The sequence below is a fragment of the Cyrtonyx montezumae genome, unplaced genomic scaffold (genome assembly GCF_038088225.1).
Source record: "Cyrtonyx montezumae isolate F1298 unplaced genomic scaffold, pur_monq_1.0 scaffold_8, whole genome shotgun sequence".
Taxonomy (NCBI): Eukaryota; Metazoa; Chordata; class Aves; order Galliformes; family Odontophoridae; genus Cyrtonyx; species Cyrtonyx montezumae.
In genome coordinates, this window is record NW_027072089.1 from 14,907,785 (window position 1) to 14,930,673 (window position 22,889).

The 22,889-nt window shown below is 32.9% G+C and overlaps 1 protein-coding gene across 3 annotated transcripts in view; it reads left to right on the forward strand.

The window, feature by feature from the left end:
• CSMD3 (CUB and Sushi multiple domains 3) overlaps positions 1-22,889 on the forward strand; it is a 512,136-nt gene that overhangs the window by 343,607 nt on the left and 145,640 nt on the right. For all 3 annotated transcript variants that reach the window (XM_065752466.1, XM_065752468.1, XM_065752469.1), the window contains 5 exons: positions 5,695-5,851; positions 9,135-9,326; positions 14,070-14,196; positions 14,864-15,066; positions 21,078-21,269. In XM_065752466.1, the coding sequence (XP_065608538.1) occupies positions 5,695-5,851; positions 9,135-9,326; positions 14,070-14,196; positions 14,864-15,066; positions 21,078-21,269 (871 nt within the window). The remainder of the gene's footprint in view (positions 1-5,694; positions 5,852-9,134; positions 9,327-14,069; positions 14,197-14,863; positions 15,067-21,077; positions 21,270-22,889) is intronic.

A 22,889-nucleotide genomic window follows, 5' to 3' on the forward strand; every position in this document is an offset into this window, starting at 1 on the left:
TGTTAATATCTTCAAGATCTGGAAAGTAGTCTTGATTATCAGTATATTTTCTTGTGTTCTCCTGATTCTTTTGTGCTCCTGATTCTCAGTCAATTCCAGTAAAATATTTTTGAAGACATTTATTTGCAACAACTTCCTTTTTTTTTTGTGAAACTGTTAACTAAAATGTGCAATGGGAAAATACTTCCCAATTTGCCTATTTTGCTGCCATTGAATAATCTGTTTTTCACTACAGAACTTAGGTATTAGGGTTACAATTTAACTTTAAGTATATGAGGTCAACAAATACTATAAACCTAATTAATGTATATGTCACTACTTTTTAAATGTATTAATAACTTGGCCAAACACCAGTAAATCTCTGAAGCGAGCCAAGAAAAATAAATTCTTGGGAATGAAAAATGTCAGTAGAAGCAATTTAAAAAATAAATGTTGAAACCTTCCAGTTTTATGACAAAAATCCAGGTGACATGCTGTGCATATGCAGTTCCCTACCAATTATAATGTATATAAAGTAAGGAATTTGCCATTTGGAATCCAAGATGCTCAATTCTAAGCTGGTACAGAATGACGGATTCAGAAGATATCATTTGCTTTGTATTTGCTTCATTTAGTCTGCAGTTTTTTTGTTATTGTCACTGCTTTTGCTTCTTACTCTTTTTTTTGTTGTTTTGTTTTGTTGTAAACTGGGAAATATGTAAGTTTTTGTATTTGTGCTTGTAGGGCCTGTTCTCAGTACTGAATCTTGTTACTGATGAATGAAAGTTCATGAAGGCATATGAAGAATTTAAGATGTGTATAGTCACTATCAGACATTTACATTTTTTTAATTGATACATTAACTGAGTTTGTTCACTAAAATTTTTCCAGAATTTTCTGCTTAATGTGGGAGGCAGGAAAAAGAATAAATAGTTTCCAAAGCATGAGAACGGAGACTGCTTTTCTTCCTGAATTTACTTCTTTTTACAAGTCTTGCTTTTAAGATCTGTAGACTTTGTTAGCTCTACTGACTCCTTCTCAATAACAGAATTGACTACTTGCCTGAATACTTAATCGTTACTGTTGAACACTTTTTTATGTTGAAATAAGTTGAAAGTGTTATCTATGTTGAGAATCTTCTAGTATGATTTTCTGTTTTACTAGAAGAGAGATAACTCTAGATATATTCATTTTCTTTTTTTTTTCCAGTAGATTTCATAAAAATAATAAAATAAAAAGCCTATGTATGGTACTGATTAATAAGAATAGTTAATGTTAATACTTAAGGGAAAAAAAAAACATAGAACTGTAGGCATATTCTCTATGTGAACCCAGAGAAAGGAACACTAAGTATAAAAAGGACTGAAATGGAAAGAGGACATCATTTTTTATTGTTTGTCATTTGTTGTATTTTTTGTAGTAGATATATTGACCAATAATGATATCTGATTGAGGTGATTTCTTGTTGTTTCTTTCATTTTGTTTTTCAGGATTTGTAAGTAGATCAAAATGCTTGGTTTGAGAAATTCACAGAGTTCTTTTGTTCTCACCTTAAAACTATAGCTAAGCATAATATTGAGGAAGAAAGAAAACACTTGTCCATTTTGAAGATAAATAGCATGCATTTCCTTCAGAGTCTCAGATAACTATTTAAAATTCGTATGATTCCAATCATTCCCTTACGGACATAAAATCAGTGCATACTTCTGGGGGGTTTCACTTCTGACAGAAACGGAAAATCATACTTAAAAACAATAAGAATCTGGATGTTTTTTACTGCAAGATAAGTGTTCAGTGGCTCTAAGAAACAATAAGAGTATGCCCCCCCCCCAAAAAAAAAATCCATCAAAATTAGCATTTTAGATAAAAATGTTTCATGGTGTATGTAATCAGATATTATATCTATTGGTGAAAAAAGTAGCAGACGATAGTTAAAAATGAAGACCACTGTTTATAGATAATGATGAAAATATTACATTAATAATGTTACAATGCCCTGGTTTTAAATATAATATTATTCTTCTGAAAATTTTTGTAGAGCTTGTCATTATATTTAATTGATAGCACTTGACATTCAACAAAAAGAAAGATAAAGCAGAAGGCGCAGGCCTTTGTGATGAATGACCACTTTCACTACCCTTGGTCATGTGGTCTTTCTTTCTAGTATGTGGAATGAGAAGTAATATGACAGGTGAGACTGCATGTACGTGGGAAAGAAAACTTTAATAATTATTTTTGTTATTGCAATGAAGCAGTCTATCTTTTAACTTCTTTTAAGTACAGCAGGGAACAGTATGTTGAAAGACCAGATAGGAGAACTGAAATTAATGTTCTCTTTCCCCAGTGTTTGGCTTAACACTCTCACTTTGAGAGACTTCACAATTTGTATAATTCAGTTTCACTTCATTTGTTTGCTTTCTAACCTGTGGGCCAATTTTGAAGAATATGCTTGCTTGAGTTTTTGAATGTTTTTGTTTAAAGGGAGGTTATGATTGTGACTTTTTGCTGATTTGTTTCTTAACAAATTCTTAAAAATTTTCACACGCACAATCCTTTTATCAATTTCATAGGAAGACATAATTGTGAAATAGGTAATAAATATAGGGAAGGAAAGAAATTCCAAGCATATGGACCCTTATCTGTCTATATGTTAGTTCATTTCTTTGCATGTGATATAAGTGATATATTTGACAGAGTGTTGACAGCCTTAGCTCTGAGCTGCTGATTTTGTTGTTTCTTCTCTTTTTGAAGGCGTGAATCTTCATATCCATATGACTTTTATATTTCAATGGCAAGTCTCAAAAACAGTTAATTAAAATGCACATTAAGAAAAAAATCACTATATAGTATTCTCTTGGTAACATTTTATGGAGCAGGGTCAAATAAGTTAGCAGAAAAAACACTGTTAATTTTCATTTAAATTTGTTAATAACAGAGCCTCTGGAAAGCTAGGAGGTTTTAGTTATTCTCTAAATTGAAAATAATCTCTCCAACCCGCAGTAAACAGTACATTTCTAGATGCAAATCGTATTTTTTCTGAGCACTGTTAACTACTATCATCCTCTTCTGTGACATTTTAAAGTATCATTGTGATATTAGTAACATTAATTCAATTTTTGTGCCTTTACTTCCCTGTGTGACTTAATCATTTAACAAATCAGGCCTTTAATTAACCAATAAAGTGGATCTCCATTTTCTGAAAGGCTTGTTACTGCAATATTCAGGCACTATAGAGTCATGAATCAATTATCTTTACATTAGTGTTACAGGATGACATTAAGGAAAATAAAACTATCCACTTTTTGTTATTATTTGTGTAATAATTATTCTGAGCAATATAGTACCATAGTAACATAAATCAAAAAGTATTGACAAACTGAATGAGAACAAATGTTCCTATTTTAAAAACGAGATAGTAATCAACCACAAATAATATTGTCCTATGGATCAAATTCTAGTGGTGAATTAATTATTAACTCATTCAAAATTTTAAGCAAAACTAACAGCTTCTTTAAGAAAATTGGAAAGAAAATGCTGGTTGTGAAAATCTCATAAGACAATGATGACTGCAATGAGTTTCTTTGCAACTTAAGTACATCACTAAGAATGGATTTGAAATACATAAGTACTGTCTAGAAACTTGAATTTAGTTCAGTAATTGAATTCAGTATAAGAAAGACAGTGTATCTTAAATTAAGAACTATACTCCATAATGTGCATCCATGTAGGCTCCAAAGGGAAACTCTGCTATCTCAAGAGGAAGAATGTATACATTTCACTATGAATATTTATGTCAGCAACTAAGAAAAAGGAAAAATCAATTTAATGTTGAAATGAATCACATCCCTCCCTCAACCAAATGCAGTTCACCCACACAAAAAATTAGAGATATAAACATGTTGTAGAGTACTTCAAATTTTGCTCCTTCATAGTCTTAAATTATTTTACAGAGAGGCAAACAGTTGGTCCATTCTGTAGAATTAGTGCCAACATTTAAGAGATTTTAATGATCACAGTAAGTGGTGTCAGTAGGAAAAGTTTAATAACATGGGTCAGTTAACCAAATTAGCAGTGCATGGGGATAATAATGTGAAAATTTTTTTATCATGAAGTGATTTCTGGAAAGTTCTGGCAAGTCATTGAAAATGATTGGTATAACTGCACTGGTATGGTCTGCTTTAAGTACTGTATTCAGTTTTGCACACCAGAATATACTGTTTAATTTTTAGATAGCCCTGTGTGAAGCCAGGAATTGGACTCTATGATCCTTTTGGATCCCTTTCAACTCATAATTTCTTATGATTCTATAATTCTTTGAACTTATTAATAGCTTCTTTAGTGATTCACATAGAACAGAAAATGGAATACTCTTATGAAATGTTTAAAAATAAAATAAATCTTGAGTCCTTTGGTGCTATTAGCTAATAAGTAGCTTGGAGAGATTAGGAGAAAGAGCATCAAACACAAGCTGGGTTTTCTTAAGTCTGTCATAATGTAAATATCTCTGTAGGATAGCAGTAATTCTGGTGTTGACCTTTTTCTTTCAGTTACTGAAGCAGAACTAAGTCAATTTCAGAAGTAATATTCTGTTGCTTTTATTCTGGCCCTATTTATCTCACTTTAGTTTTAAAAAACTTTTAATAAGATTAAGAAAGATTATATATTATATATATTTTAAAACTTTTTACTTGAGAAGCATTAATTGCACCTTCACAGAATCACAGAATTGCAGGGATTGAAAGGGATGTCGAGAGTGAGTCCAACCCTTCTGCTAAAGCAGGTACTCTAAAATAAGTCATACTAATAGGCATCCAGATGGGTCCAATATCACCAAACTGAAAATTATTTAGAGGTCAGTTTACAGATTTCCAAGGGATTTTCTTTTTCTTAAAATTCATGTTTACGTTATAGAAGTCAATGAACAAATCCTACAGGATATGTTATTTGGATGAACAGTTACTCTTAAATAGTAGATTAACTATTCTAAAAATATACATGTGCACCAGCCAGTGATTTATTAAAGCAACAAAGCTCGAAAGAAATTTGCTAAATATTCATAAAAGTTTGTTTTATATGTTTAGTACTCTGCTTGAACTTTCAATTTCAACTCTTGAAGAAAAGTGTATAACTAAAACTGTCTTCTAATTTATGTATAGATTTTGTTACTCTTTCTAATTACAGAAGTTTTTCTGTTTATTTTATTCTGATTTCCCAGGCTCCTTTAACTATGTAGTTATATTTAAACCTCACTTTACAAATATACAAACAAAATACAACCAGAAGTTTATTTAACCCATCAGAGTATATGTTAGCTTTTCTGTTACTCCATCTTTGTGTCTTGTGGTAGACACATCTACATCTAAGTGTTTGCTGTTGGTCTGTGATGAGCATTGCAGTATTGGCAGTGGAAGAGAAAACACAGATGTTCACAAGCATTGAGCTGATATGGCAACTCTGCCCACTTCTTTTGTTAGCAAAAAAAATAGGAACTGACATATTTTATACTGTGCATATGAAAAATTACCACAATTAAATAACATAATTGAGCAGAGACAAACAGCATATCCAAAGAGTATTAAGGGTTGACTGGAAAATTATCTTCTTTGGCAAACCTATCCTCCCTCTTAATTGAAATATACAGAATTATTTTCAAAATCAAATATATGCTTTTTTTTTTTTTTTTTAGTAATTGCAGAAGTTGTAATTTTCTTACAGATCTATGATGGCAAAGACAATACTGCTCACCTGCTGGGTGCATATACTGGTGCATCATTAAGAGGACTAACACTAAGTAGTACTTCTAACCATTTATGGTTGGAATTCAACTCGGACATGGAGGGCACTGATGAAGGCTTTCAGCTTGTGTACACCAGTAAGTATTTGAGAAAAAAAAAAAAAAAAAAAATAGATTTATGATTGGAAAGGACTGAAAAAAAAATTCTTGTAACATAAAATTGCGATCCAATAACAAATAATGATAACTTCAAAAACAAATCACTTATTAAAATAATCTAATTTCATTATTTGTTCTTGAAAAATCAAACATTAATCAGCATACTAAAACCAGGCTTTGAGAGTACTTTCTCTAATTTGATACTTAAAGTTCTGTTTATTGTCTGTTTTTCTGGAGGGTTTTTTTTAATGTATTTTCTGTATTGGAGATGATATAAAAATAGATTTTCAGGTAAGAATACTAGCAAATAAAATATTTAAATATGGGTAATTTTAAATGTGAAACCTAATACCACTGATCGTAAAGATTTCTTTCTGCCCAGAGGGATGATAGAGTTGCTGTCCCTGGAGGTGTTAAGTGTCGATGTAGCACTGAAGGATGTTTTAGTGGGCATGGTGGTGATGCTTTGACAGTTGGACTAGATGACCTTAGAGGTCTTTTCCAACCTTATGATTCTATGATTATATTAAATAGTATAAAATTGCTTATAATTATCACAAATATCCCCCTTAGATCAGTTGGGTCCAGCTGTCCTGTCTGTATCTCTCCCAGCTTCTTGCCCACTTCCAGTATACTCCCTGGTGGGACAGAGCATGAAACAGAGAAGTCCTTGATGTTTAGCAAATTAGAGAAACATCTGGATGCTATAAACTCTTGTTTAGTCAACTTAAACCACAGCATCATATGGAGTGCAATGAAGATTAACTTCAAAGAGTTAATTATCAACACCAATGTTACAAAGTATTTTCCATTTCCTTTACACCTTCTCTTCAGATTTGAACATGAGTAAGGTCCCCTCTGAACCTTCTCTCTTCCAGGATGAATACTCACAGCTCTCTCAGCCTTTAATCAAATGTCCTAGTCCATTAATCACCTCAATGGCCGTTCAGTGAACTCTCTCCAATATTTCCTTATGTGATCTGGTGAGCACAGAACTGGACAAAGTACTCCAGGTGTTGTCTCATCAGTGCTCAGCGCAGAGGGGAAGGATCACCTTCCTCAACCTGCTGGCATTACTTTGCCTAATACAGGTCAGGAAACTGTGAACCTTCTTGCTGGCAATGGAGTATTCCAGGCTCATTTCAACTTTTCTGCCTAACTGCTTTTCAGCTGGGTGGTCCCAAGTATATACTGCTGCCTAATCTTGTTCCACCCTGTGTGCAGGACTGGGCATTTCTCCTTTGAGAACTTCATGGGGTTACTGTCAGCCCAGTTCTCCAGACTATCTAGGTCCCTCTGGAATGCTGCGTTACCCCCTGGTCTATCAGCCACTCCTCCCAGTTTTTTGTAACCTGTAAATGTGCTGAGAGTAGACTCTGCCCCATTATTCAGGTTATTAATGAGGATGTAAAACAAGATTAGATCCAGTATTAGTCCCTGGACTGTAATGCTAGTTACTGGCTCTCTAAATAGACATAATGATACCATCTTGGCCCATCTATTCAACAAGTTCATCCAGCCTATACTTCAAGCAGATTCTTTCTAGATATTTTATGGCAGAAAATGTCAAAGGCTTTACTGAAGGCCCCTGTATTTGCAGAATTATTGTGTTTTTTTCAAGGATACACTTTGAACATTCATTAAATCACTGTTGCCATTTCAGATCCCTTACATTATGTACTTACCTGCACTGAGTCCTTCCATAAGAACTTCCATACATCTCATTTTGGTCTCGTAACCAGAACTGTCTGCACTGTGTGAGTAGCTCAGATAAACTTGGCAGCTAAAAAACTGCTAGTACCTGTGCTTTCAGAATGACAGAATTGAAGGGGTTGGAAGGGACCACTAGAGATTATCTAGTCAAATCCCCCTGCCAAAGCATGCAATATCTCCACATCCCCACGATGTCCCCGTGTTGTCCCCACCCCCACGGTGTCCCCACCTCCTTGAACAGCTCTGTCAGCTGCTGGATGATGATGTTGGCGGGGTCTGTCCCCCACAGCATTGCAGATGTCACCGTCCCTGCGGATGACACACAGGCGGTGACATCCCCAGGTGGAGGTGGCAGGGGACTGCCAGAAACACGTGAGGAGAGCTGGAAGCCCTCAGCAGCCACAGCAGCAGACGATGCAGCTGAGGAGCTGCAGCAATGCAACAGTGCAGTCACACTTGTAGCTCTCCAGCCACTCGTCAGACACTGTCTGCGGGGAGATAATATATAATTTTACTTTCTTTTTCACTGGTGACCAAACAGCCCTATCCAACCTGATATGTTTTGTCTGTAATACAATACACTAAACATTTTGTCAATCACTAGTAATGAATCAGTCCTTGAGGAGTGATTACGAAAGGCTACCAACTGATGGCCAGTTGAACAAATATAGTCAGCTTCACTGAGTACAAATACGAAAATTCCTAGATTTAGAAATATCAAACTGACAAACTGATTTGTTTTTTGTTTATTTAGCTACACAAGTTTGAACTGTATGACATTCTTAAATTGTTTTTGAACAAAGTGGGATATTGAACTGGTTCTCCGTTCATAATAACAGGAAACCTTATATATAGAATATTCTGCCTAAATTATAATTATATTCTCTATAATGTTTAGGTTATTCTGTTTCCTTCTTGCTCCACATCTTTTAATTCTCCAAAATATCCTTTTATTATTTCTTCTCCTTGATATTGTGATCATCATTACTTTCTGAGCATAGTATTTACAAACTAATGAAAGCAGGATTAGGTTAGGAATTTATGAATGTAACAGTGTTTCTCTGTTACTATAGGTGCTATTGTGCCATTCCCATTAGTGTGCAAATTAACAAACAAAGCTACTGTGTAGGCTTGTTTATGAGCCTATAAATGTCCATTCACAGACTAGATTGTCATCAAAATAAATAAGAATTCACTTTATAAATTTTATAAATATACATTTTATACATTTTATAAATTACAATATTATTTTAGAACTGATTAATTATTGTGGATTTCCTTCTCAGTCTCTAATTAAGCTCTTATGAAAAAGAGTGTTACGACAATTTTGGAGGCTCAAACTGATGATAATAGATAGTACTACTCTGAGATGTAAGTGAGAGGTACAGTCAGCCTACTTAATCTGTTTAAAAGCAGAGAAGAAACCTTAGATGTATTATTGCATGAATTCTGAAAATCTTTAATTTCCATTGGAAAACAGAAAATCTTAATTTCATCAATGTATTTATCTGTTTGATTTTTTAACTAGAGTGTGCTATTCCTACCTCAGGTTTTGAACTTTCACATTGTGAAGACCCCGGTGTGCCACAATTTGGATATAAAATCAGTGACCAAGGTCACTTTGCTGGAAGCACTATCATTTACGGATGCAACCCAGGTTACACGCTCCATGGAAGTAGCCTTCTAAAGTGTATGACTGGAGAAAGAAGGGCATGGGACTATCCTCTGCCATCATGTATTGGTAGTAGACTCTCTTTTCTTTCCTCCTTCCTTCCTTCCTTCCTTCTCTCCCTCCCTTCTCCCTCCCTTCCTTTCCTCCCTCCTCCCTCCTTTCCTTCCCTCCCTTCTTCTTTCATTTCCTTTTTTCTTTCTTTATTCCTTTCTTCCTTTCTACTACTCCTTAGTATAAGAAGGAAAAAAATACCCTTATGTTTAGCAAATATTGTTAGAACTATATGAAATCTGACCTTTACATATACAAACCTATTAATATATACCTTTATAAATCTCTGATTAGACCATACATAAGTCTACCATGAGAGGTGTTAACCTTTTCAGTTTTAAAAACTTAAGTTAGTAACTATTAAGCATCCATTCATAATGAAATTTCTTGTATATTGAAACCTACCTGTAGTTAGAAAATTGACAGCATAAAAACATGAATCTGAAAGCCAGAAGAATATTCATTTTATGAGATGTTATTAAACTAGAATGTTTTTTTCCTAGTTGTATCTTAATGACATTATGCTAGAAAAAAACTTTTCACATATTTACCAGTAAATACTAAAAAATAAATTTAACAAACAAACAAACAACGTGTAAAGATATTAGGATTTCTGGAGGCATATTATGTTTTTATTTCTTGGCTTTTGCTGCTGCAATTCATTACATGATATTATACACTTTCTTATAATATTGCAATAACATTATAAGTTGTGCAGTACTTACAAGCTCAATTCCTTCCATTAGAAGGGAGAAATAAGACAAGACTAAAGTAAGTAATTGTCTTTCTTTCTTCTTCAGTTAGCAAAAATGAGGAATGAGTATTAGAAAGTAAAGAATGAAGTGCACTTCATGCTCAGTTTTAATTTTGACTGAAAACAATTTACTTTATCAAGATTTAAAACTCATTTAGAAAAATATGCAACAAATAAAGTGAACAGCCCTTTGAGAGTAATCATTAGGGAATAAATGTTTCAGTCCCAAATTTATGGTAATCCTTTGAATATTCCCAGTGATTACCAATTTATATGTTATCTTGGATATTTGAAATTGAAGAATTAGAAGGATGGCATGGCACTGGAAAGAGTAAGCATCATCTAGAAAGTACAGAAAGAACAGATGGTAGTTAGAACAAAAGGATCAGATAAAATGTTATGATTGATGGCAGAAAGTTGAAATTAAACATTTTCAGTTCTTTCATTAAATATTAAAAGCATATGATATATCACCTTAGTAATATACACATATATATGTATGAGTTCTTGCTTAATTTTAAAACGAACCAAGGTAAACCTGTCTAAAGTTACTCCTTTTTCTTACTGATTTTTAATCAATTTTAATGATTAATAATCTAGACTGTGTGCTGTGCACTATTTTCATTAACCGAAAAATTCAGTTTCCCTGTATTTCTAAGCAAATATCCAGGACCTATAATAATTTACATCTAGATGGACTACAGGAATGGGATTTCTAGAACAACTCATGGACTGTAGATAAATGCTGATGTCTCTTGCAAGACATGGGCTGAGTTCTGAAGAAGGTCCCAAGATGAATAAAACACATTATTGCCAGATTTAGTTATTCAGCAGTCCTCTCTCCAGTATATAGATGCATACAACTAAAAAGACATAGGTTTACATTAGGAAGTGAGTCATTTTCAAGAGCTGGTAAAAATTTCAAGACAAAAAAACAACAGCAACAACAACAAGAACAACAACAAAACACTTCATTAAATAGAAATCCACAGGTGAAGCTGGACCTCTGAGGAAAAATAATGATTTTCTGCATATCCATATGGTCATGTATTATTTTTCATTTTAATAACAAAGAACTGCCCAAGTGTCTTTTAAAAGATTATAGAAGTTAAGCATCTAGATTTTTATCATCATATGTTTCTTTATGAAAACCACGTAATAATTAGTTCAAAATGATTTGTATAGATGAAGCTATTTAGAATGTGAATCAGTTTGTAGTGAATATTTTTCAGCTTTAAATTAATGCCATTTCAAACACATCTCTACAGTTTGCTCTTAAGAGAGATCACTTATCCACCTAGTTAAGTGTACTACATATAAGGAAAAAATCCCAATACATGAGACACTGCTACTCAAAAAAGAAAACGAAAAAGTATGATTTTAAAATGATTTTCCTTTATTTATTTTCTTTTAAGTTTTTAGGTAAATTAATGAAAGTACATTTCTAGTGTTATTTGAGTTTTGAATGGCTTGTATTGGTTTTATTTATTACAATAAAGTATTTTTCTTTTCCTAAGTTGTAAAACCTGCTACTTGCATTCAGTGAAGAGTTAAACTGCTGTAAAACTGCTGTGTATGAGCAGTACTATTTGTCCCAAGCTGAGAATTACTTAGGTTTGGCTGAATAGATATTAAAGTAATTTTATTTGAAACAAATAAGACTTTTGTATAGATAAGCTTAAGAATTCAAAAGGTTTTTGAACAACAGATGCAAGTGATGGTACTGATTTCAACATAACTTCCAATTTTTCATGTTAATTAAGGATAGCTGCAGATGCTTAAAATGCTATAGAAGGGACCCACTATGAATTGTGAAAAATGACAATCAAATTATAATCTTCTAGGATTATTGGGTTAAAAATATAGTAAAGGTTTAATTATGTCTTAGTAAAGATACACTTTGAGGAAGATGAGAAGAGGGAAGCAGGACAACAGTTAAGAAATGCATAAGATCGGAAAGAATAATGTTTCAATTAAAAATATTCCTGAGGGAAACAAACTGCAGTCTTTTTTGAAGAACAGATACCTCTTTTAGGTAGTTCTTAGAGTATGTCCAAACAAAAACCTGAGTGAACAAATCTTTGAGGCTTTAAATTCAATAATGGATTAAATAAGAGGAAGATGAATCAACAGTAGCATTGATTCCTGGGTTATAGAAATCCTTTTTTCAACATTCACTTTTACTTAGAATTGGATTGAAACTAGATTTCTTTGCTGCAAAAGGAAATTGGAAATTGGAAAGAAAAAAAGATTTTTTTAGCAGCGCTATGTTTTACTTTTTCCAAGATCTTGCTTATGAGTCATTTAGCTGCTTGTACTCAAGTTTAGTACTTAGAATAACTTGATCCCAGCCCAAGTCAAGATATTTTGGGGTTTGCAGGTTGTTTAGGTAAACTATGAGAAAACTGGAGAAGCAGTGCTCGGCATGAAATATTTGTAGGTTGACGTTAACAATTTTATTTATCTGAATGCTTATGAGTATCATAAATGAACAGATACTTTAATTTTATGTTACAGTTGTAAGTTAAAATGGTACTATTATTGTTTCAGAATTATACCATGCAAAAAAAGTGATATTGACAAGACAACAAAACCATTTTCAAGCAGTTCTAAATGTATTAAATATCACAATAGAACATAATAACTACTGAATTTGAAGTAAGCTATGAAGATCAATAAGTATTTGCTTTAATTTGAAATCCCTTAATTTTTAGAATTGTCATTTTTTAAAAAAAGTTCGTATTCTTGTTAGAACTGTCCTCACAAATGATTTTCCTGCTTTTTCACACTGACACCTGAAAAGTTACTACTGGCACATCATGGCAAAATCCTAATAAAAAGCAACCAAATTGTCTTTCATGAAAATTGGAATTTATAAACTTAGAGTTGTTTAGTAATCTTGGATAAAATGTAATTAATTAGTAATTAATTTGGAGTGTAAATAAGCAAGTTTTTCTTCATTGTATAATTTATTTATATCCTTATGCCACTGGAAGAATAAGATAACCCTATCTTCTGAACTAAATAACTACAAAATATTTACAAATGGAGAGAGATTTTGGTGTTTAAAAGATATGAAATGCCATCTGTTTCTCTAAGTTTGATTTTGTTATGTCTGAAAAATCTACTATGAGTAGCATTTCAATTGCATTTTATCAGGGAATTCACAGCTCATAATACATCTCCCAACCAAATATTTTAGGTGATGTTAGGTGATGTTACACACAAAACTGCATTGCAACTATACTGACTTATCTAATCAAAATATTATTTTGACTTTAGACTTCATAAGACTTCATAAGAGAGAAAACATTAGATGGACTTTAAAAGGAAGGAAAGGGGGATCAAAAAGCTTTAAAGGCTTGAGGATCTGTATTTAAAAAATCTAGGTATCTAGATTATGAAATGCTCAGTTTTGCCCAGCTGGCTGAGGCCAACTAACAGGGAGCTACTCACCATCTGTTAATCCTCTAAGAAATATTATAGCTTCACTGTGAGGACAAATCTCAGGTAAGAAGTCTTACACCTTTTTTATTTTCTAAGTTAAAATTTAGATTTTCAATCTGACAAGTTCACTTTATTTTAGTATGTTTCCGCTTTTATTTTTTAAATTTCCTATTTATTAATTTGTGATTTCTTAATTCTTCTGATTTAAGGTGACATTGTGTTCTTGTTTTTGTTTTTTGTGGTTTTTTTTCTGAAAAATAATATTTCTTTAATTATACAAAGGTATGCTTTCTAATTAGTATGTATTCAAAATTATTAGAAAGACATAGATGCTAAAAATATATATTACCAAAATACATAGATAAAAAAATGTACAGTTTATCCTTAACTATCTGAAGTATTTATATCTTACAGTTTTAGGGCATGTAGTTAGGTTTGCTGTGTTTCAGTAATGTTACTTATTTGGCAAGGGAGTAGATGTATAAGTTGATTACTCAGATGATTAGTTGAAAGGCTATCTGCAATGAATTAATAGTAACATTATGTAATGTTTTCATTAGCTGAGTGTGGAGGCCGTTTTAAAGGAGAATCATCAGGAAGAATCTTATCTCCTGGCTATCCTTTTCCCTATGATAATAATCTGCGTTGCATGTGGGTGATTGAAGTAGATCCAGGAAATATTGTCAGGTACTGAAAATGAATCTTACAATTATTGTAGATATTTTGTTTATGTAATAAGGAAATCTTGTCTGTTCAGCTGAGGAAAAAAAATGGGATTTAAGGATTTAAATTAGGATTTAAGATGCAGTTCAAGGACAGTATTCATGGTGTACTCAACTTGAAAATGTAGTTTGGTGTTTAAACTATCTGTTTTCAGTAAATGTTGTTTGATGAAGATCAATCCTGAAAATTTCTTGTAATTTTGTGAAATGTTTAAGAATTTTAAAATACTCTGTACAAACAGTAACTATTAGCAGAAAATATGTCTAAAAGAAACCAAACTACTGTTTTAAGAAAAACAAAACAATTTTATGGAAAGCCTGTGGGTGCCTATAGATTATTCGAGTAGTTAATACAATATACTTATTTCATGATTCACAAATTCAAATGTTACTAGTTACAAACGAGTTTTGCTTTCAAATATATTTCTGTATTAAGATTATATGAATGAAAAGGTAAAAGTATGAAAAGTATTTTAGAAAATTACACTCAGAAATTAAAGTTTATTTCCTTTTTTAGTTTAGGTTCGGTTGGCTTAGGTTTATTGTTTTGTTTTGTTTTTTATTTGTTGGTGGGTGTTTTTACATTGTTAAATAAAATGAAATCTGACAATAATAACATGGTGTTCTCACAGCCTCCAGTTTCTTGCTTTTGATACTGAGGCATCGCATGATATTCTACGAGTTTGGGATGGACCACCTGAGAATGAGATGTTACTCAAGGAAATTAGTGGATCCCTTGTTCCTGAAGGCATTCACAGTACACTCAACACAGTAACAATCCAGTTTGACACAGATTTTTATATCAGCAAATCTGGGTTTGCCATACAGTTTTCAAGTAAGTTGATGAATTCATTCATTCCTTCATTTATTTTTATGAGTTGGCTCACCCACAGATAATTGTACTGCTGGCAGCAACTGAAATAAGTGACAACATTTCTGATTTTGGAAGGAAAGGGATAATCCAAGCTAGTAGATTTCTTGTAAAGCTGTTTTCATTAAAAATAATAATAATAAAAAAATAATCTGTGTCTTGGCTTTGCTTCAAAAAGTTTGGAAGGCAAAGGAATGCTTACATTTCTTACTAGTGTTCTTTTTTTTTTTCATAAAGGGGGTGATATAGTGATGTTAAAAGCTTCATCCTTTTCTAATCAGTGAAAAATTCTGCTTTCAGAGACATCTGTGCAGAATTTTAATTCTTGCTGTGCTCGTGTAGGATGAAAAAGGAAATAGAACTGCCAGATCAGCAGTGTCCTTCTCCTTTTTGCCTTCTAACACTATTTCATCTTATTGGCTTTACCAGCCAGCAGAATGCTGTCAAATCTAAACAGCTATTTAACTGTTATTAAATCATTTCTAACACTTTTTAAATTGAACTGTAAGAAATAATTAATGAGGTCTATTTTGACTATATTTCTGCTCACTATTTTTTTTTTTTTAAGTATAGCAAGATATGATTTCATGCCATGATTTTGTAAGGTGGTAGAAATGTTTCTGACATGGATTGATACTGAGACTCTAACTTTTAAAGATAACAGTGTTTACGTTTGGCCTTGCACGCTTGGTGGCTGTATTACCTCATTTTTCCCCTACCCTAATTCTTTCAACAAATATGAAAAAAGCACATGAGCACATATACAAAAATTTGAAGGAAGAATGAAGTATGTGAATGAGAAAACAATTTAAAATATATTTGGCTTGTAATGAAAGAGTGAGAATTTTCCTCCTGATATATTTATTTATTTGAAACCATGGATAAAACTTGCAATTTCTTAGTTTCACTATATATATATTGCCATTTTACTTCATTGACCATTTAATGTTGAAGAATACAGAAAACATTATCAAGCCAGAGAGTGGTGGAGAATGGAATTAAATCAAGCAGGCAACTAGTCACAAGTGACATTCACTAGGGGTCAGTATTGATGCTGGTCTTGTTTAATATCCTTATGGATGATCTGGAAGAGGAGATTGAGTTTAATCTCAGTAAGTATGCAGATGAGACCAAGCTAGGAGGAAGTATCAATCTGCCTGAGGGTAGAAAGACGGATCTAGACAGCCTGGATTGCTGGACTGAGACCAATAGTATTGTACTATTACCATACTTGTTAAATGGTATTTAACAAGACCAAATGCTGAGTCCTGCATTTTGCATTTTTTTGCATATTTTTAAATCAGGTTCAGTTAACAATAGTCACTACATATTTTTATGCATTCTACTCAATGTTAATCAAAATAATCTGTATACAAATTTTGAATACAACATCACTGAAATAATAAAGTATAAAGATCAACTTTAATTATGAGATAAGCACTCCAAACCTTGCCATTACCAATCACTCCAACAACTACTGTTGAAAAACTGAAATATAAAGTCTCTAGATTTCATAAATTATTATGTACAATACAAAATAAAGCCAATGTGATGACTATTTAATAACATGGCTATGATGACTTTAGATTGTCAGTAAGATTACTTCTGCTGCAATGAGGTTTGAAACATGTGACCTGGAGTCTACTGTGGACAGTGCTCTCCAAGCACCTATTGCTTCATCATCTCCCACAATCCATGAAATAACAGAAGCAATTCAACCCTCTTTTCCACCTCTAGACATTCAACACTGACTTTCTTTTCCTCCAGAAATTCATCTCAGAATTCAATATTTTCACATCTTCTTGGAAGTTCTGCTACCAGAACTGATACTAATGACGTGGCAATTTGATTTCTAAACTCTTTTATTTTATTTAGAATAGTCAAATATTATTTGAATGCAAAACTGAAATTAGGCTTATATATTACATTTTTTCAGTTACTGACTCTTGAATTTCTCTTCAATAAACCGTAACAATAAATAGTCTATCCTCTTCTTCATATCGATTCAAAGGGATTTGAAATGTGGTCTATTCCAGTTTACTGATTGCATGCCCTAACTTTTGTTTGTTTTTTTCGTCATATAAAAATTAATCAAAACAAACAAACAAAACCCCTCACTTATATTACACCACCTAACTTCTTTACAATTGCAGGAAATGAATGAGAGAAATGAAATCTAAAGTTAAATGCTCAAGGTGATGTAGCTAAACCACAGACAAACAGAAAACTTGCCTGGACAATCTAGATACCTCGAATTGTGTAAAATGTTATACTCTTTTGCTGGAAATGGTTCTGAACAAAATTCTGATTCAGTGCTTTATTATTAATGTTTTTCTGTTTTAATCTTTAAACAATAACAGACAAACATAGAATAAAGTCATGCAAAATCAATAGTTGTTTAGAATTTACTTAAGAGTTATTATGTCTATGCTTCTAAACCTCTGTTGTATCTAGCAGATAATGAAGTTCTAAATATATTAAAAATTATCTTAGCAGATAATTCTTCTGTTGGTAGAAGACTAAGTGAAAACAGTGAGGCTATTTTTTTTTTTTATTTTTCAGGAAGAATTGTGTATAGGGTTGGTTTTGAGATAGCAAATATCAAGGTGGCCTGATACTCCAATAGACAGTATTAGAGATGTAGGGAGACCACATTGTTCACACAGGTAAAAAAATTACATGGAGTCTGGGAGAGCTTGAATTTTCAAGGTGCATTCTGTCAGGATTGGTTCCAGAAGGCACACATTTGAAATGCCGACAATTATAAAAAGCCTTTTTGTAGAGTGATAAGAATTCAGAAAAATGTAATGATTTAAATAACTTAAGAGAAACTTTCTTTTGACATGCTATGGGTTCAGAAGAGCTTGAAATTTGGAAAGCTCACAGCTTCTGTAATGATCTTATGCACTGGAGTTAAAAAAAAAAATTCAAATAAATAAATGAATTTCTCCTTTTCTCTCCAGAAGACATAAAAATTAATCAGAATGTACAAGTAATTTTGTCTCAGGGTTGGTATTCAGATTCTTTCATGATATTGGACTTGGCATGCATTATAAGACTAAATTTAAAAATCACTGGTAACAGGAAAAAATTTTGACATTTATGATATTGATCCCTGCATCAGTGAAGTTTATTTGTGCTACGTCACTCTTTTAATATTGCGTTAGTGTATCTTTCCTGCATGAAAATGGAGCTGACAACTTGGGACATAAATCATATATCAAATTGCTTGGGCTCATGAACTATCAGAATCTTTACATCCTGGCATTAACTTATTTTTGTAGCAGGAAATATCAATTTATAGTACTTTATCTGATTGTTTGAATGTACACTGATATGTTATTAATAAACAGATTTATCAAAATATTTTTATGCTCCATATCAACAAAATCTGTAGACAAATCTGTGTGAAATCTTGCTGGGCCCAACTAAATGCTGTTTTAATGTTTTCAGCATTTTCAGGATTTTTATAGTCATATACTAGTCAAATGGTGGTTTAAGTTATTCCCTCCTCTCAGCCTTAACTGCTAGGAATACATGAATCTGTTCATATGAGTACTTCTAGGACTAGTCTAAATAAGTTTCAGGGGAAAATGTTCTATGTGGCTTGATTACTGAATCTTCCTTCAAGTAACAGGAATAGGGAAAACTAAACAACTCTCCAGAAAATATATTAGCACTGGAGAATTGACGGTCTTGTATTCAGAGTCTATACTGTAGAATATTTTGGTTGGATATCAGAGATATTCGATCTCAATTATGAGTCCTTCGTTTGTTTGTTTGTTTGTTTTTTATATTAGCAAAGACTGGGAAGTGATCTATGGATGGAAGCCACTGATTCTGTAACACTGCTGGCAACACTGCCCGTAGTCAGACATTCTTAGTTCTGAGTTGTTCTAGCATAACTCAGGTGTCTATTTTATCCAACTTCCAAGGCACCAGAGTTAAAAATAAATACAGATAGAGATAATCCTGAGTTTCCAAAACACATTCAGCTCAACACTGTGAAAAGGTAATGCTGAAAAACATTCTGTCTACACAGCCAAGTACACACTGGCTCTGTATGTCTAATGTGTCCCCACATCTGCTATCTACTGGACAGTTTAAACGTCAAGACTCATTCAACTCCAACCCGAAGCTGGACCTCTTGATCAACAACTCTCTCTTTAAATTCTTGATCTGGCACTTAATCTATTGACTTTCACCACTGAAGGATAAAGTAATTTTGAGCATTTCTCTATACTTATTAGGAAACAAAAATCTGTTGACTCCACGCAAGCTTGTGCTACATACTGTTATTCCTGCATCTGTTGTGCTGTATGTACTGTGTAACAGTTTTTGAAGCATGTGTTTTTCCTATCTAAAATATAGTTTCTACCACTTTAGCTTGTTACATTTACAGTTCATACCTTATGGGCTATTCAAGATGACATGAACTTAAGAGATTTCTTTTTGTAATGTTTTGTTTACAGCTTTTTTTGTTGTTAATAATGACCTACAATTTTACATTAGAATGAAAATAAATTTATTTTTTCTTAACTATTTTATGTCACAAATAATTTTAGATCATTTATATGATGCCTGGAGAAGAGGAGGCTCAGGGGAGACCTTGTTGCTCTCTATAACTACATGAAGGGGGACTGAAGTGACCTCTTTTCTCTTGCAACTAGTGACAGGTCTAGAGGGAATGGCTTCAAGTTGCACCAGGGATATTCAGACTGGATGTTAGGAAATATTTATTCTCTGAAAGAGTGGTCAGGCACTGGATTGGGCTGCCCAGGGAGGTGGTGGAGTAACTGACCCAGGAGGTAGTCAAGGAATGTTTAGATGTTGTGTTGAGGAACGTAGTTTAGAGAGAACTACTGGTATAGGTGGACAGTTAGACTGGGTGATTTGTAGGTCTTTTCCAACCTTGGTGATTCTATGATTCTATGAACATATTAAGAATTGTGATAGCCAGTTCCATTTATTTTGCAGTAAAATTTCAAGACAGCAATTCAGGTATGATAGCAAAGTTGAGCCTTTATTACTGCTGAAGATTTTGCTTCACTAGTTCTCATGAGGAACAATAAAAGCTTTGATTAGATCACTAAAAATCTAAGGGGAGGGAGGGTGAGGGAAGGAAATCCTCTCTTTTGCTGGATATCTACTTAATAGATAAAACAACAAATAAACTTCAATAGGAGACAGAAATTAGGTTGAAGATAGATGATGAAAAAAGAAATAACAGAATAAAAATATAAAAAAGTAGAATATGCAGAGCAAATTATATTGATCGTGATAATAGAGACCCCTCTTTTAAATCAAACAAACAAAATACAGCTGTAAACAGTATTGATGGTCTAGAGTCAGGCGTGTGAAATAGAAGCTGTCAAGAAATACATTAGTTTTATGGTGATATATAACACTCTGATTTTCTTCTTCAATCTTTTTCTTACACTATTGTTTTTTTAATCTTGTCCCTCCAAAGTATATATTTCTGTATTTGAAAAGTCTTTTTCTGATGATTTTATATATCTTAAAAAATAATGATAAGAGAAATCCAATACCTTACGTCCATCTCTTTTTAAGGTGAATATATGATGCCAAATGAGTCAAAATAAGATTTCTTATAACAAATTTATTCCTGAAGTAAATGTTACATATGTAATATAAACCATTCACTGAGTGGTAAAAAATTTATGTACAAGGGCAGTGTTCCTGTCCAGTTTACCACACTGGAATTTTAAGAGTCTATGACAGTAACAGATGTTTCCCACTTGTTCTATTGACCCTATAGGTAAAATAAGAAAAAAATAAATAATAGAATTATAAAAAGCCAAAAAGACATACTATTGCCCATATATTTCTGAATGATTTCTCAAAATTTTAGGATTAGGAAAATTTTGGATTTGCAGAGTTATCAGATTAGAAGACCATAATATGACAAACATTGGTAGAAAAGCTGGGTTTTTTTTAACCCCTCTCTCTGATAGGTTCTGTAGCTACTGCCTGCCGTGATCCTGGTGTCCCCATGAATGGAACTAGAAATGGGGACGGAAGAGAACCTGGAGACACTGTGGTTTTTCAGTGTGACCCTGGATATGAATTGCAAGGAGATGAAAGGATAACCTGCATTCAGGTAGAAAATCGGTACTTCTGGCAGCCCAACCCACCAGTCTGCATAGGTATGCAGGAAACAATCAAAGAATACTTTCCAATATTTTGAAATTTTGGTGCAATTAATCACTTGCATAAATACTTTATTTTAGGAAACTAATACATATTCATTATTTATTCTTTTTTAAATCTTCAGTGAATGTTACAAAATCTTTCCACTGTAATTACTAGTGTAATATGAGGGCTGATCATAAAGCAATGACTCCTGTTTTGTGATGTTGTCTCATGACATCAGAGACAGATGTTGGTGGTATGGTAGTAGAAGTTAAACCTTCCCACAAGTATTCCATTATGTATTATTGCTCTGTGACAGATGACAGCAGAGGAGCAGTCTGAGAAAATTATGTGTGATATGAGAGTGTATATGAAGCAAAGATGTGTCATTGAATTCTTTTATGAGGAAAAAAAGTGGGTGATGTGTTTCAACATTGGAAACTCTGATAGTGGGTCACCTCTGCCTATGGTTTGTTTTGAATGCAGAATGCATTTGAATGCAGTCTCTAGCTCATTGCTGGCAAAAACACATAGCTCATGGTGGTGACTATGTTGAAAAATAATGTTTTATAGCTGAGCTCTATCAAGTATTGCTATTGTGTTCTTTGTATCTTTTGTAGCGTCCATGAGAATAAGTATGAGATGTTACTCTTGGAGCAATCTACATAGGTCTCATGCATTACCTTTCATGCCTATATTATTTCTAGTTTTATTATCTGTAGCAAAGAAAGCATGAAAGCCAGTGTAATGACCATTTGCCACAAAATATGAAAAACCGTGAAGGATTTAATTCATTTGTCTGTGTTTACAAAACATTAGGCACATCACTGAGGAAATGTATAGGTCAGGTAAAAATATCAGAAGGCTACAATAGAATGCTACTGAAAACATTGAGAAGATAATACATTACTGTTTCTCTAGCAGAATGCATTAGTTTACAAAAACAATATTTTTCTTATCAGAAATAAAAATGCACTCTTTGTAAATATTGTCTCAGTCTCTAATGCTATTCAGAATAACAAAGTTCATATTAAATGGATTTTGAAAGGATTTAATTTAACTGAATCATCATGAAAAAATTGTAAGAAATCATAAACATAGCTAGTAGATTTCAGCCTTCAAATAATCACTTCTGAGGTAAATCCAAATCACTATTTATCTTGGAAGAAATTCTATCACTTTCAGAACCCAACTTAGAGGCAGAATTATAAATAATTAATGAAATGTGTTGCATTTAAATAGTTAGGTAAATAATGTAATGATACTTATTTACCCAGTATGTTCTTTAATGCAATCGAATGTAATACTATGGTGTAGAATGATGGAAGATTTTTTTTGAGTGGTTAGAAGCTACAGGCCTGAAAATCTCCAGGTGTTGTGATAGGTAGCCCCTTAAATAGGATCTGCAATTATGGTGGTAAAGAAGGAAAATGTGATTATCCATGAAAGTGCAGCTGAGTGAATAGGCCCAAATGCAGTGTTATCACCCTGAGAGACTTTTATATGAGATAGTGTGCTTACTCTGAGAATCCAAAGGACTGCCTGAAAAGAACTTCTGAAAGGATGTGGGGAAAAATGCAGGTACCTAAAATACAGGGCCTGCATTTCAAAAAATATGAAATGACCACTGCAGC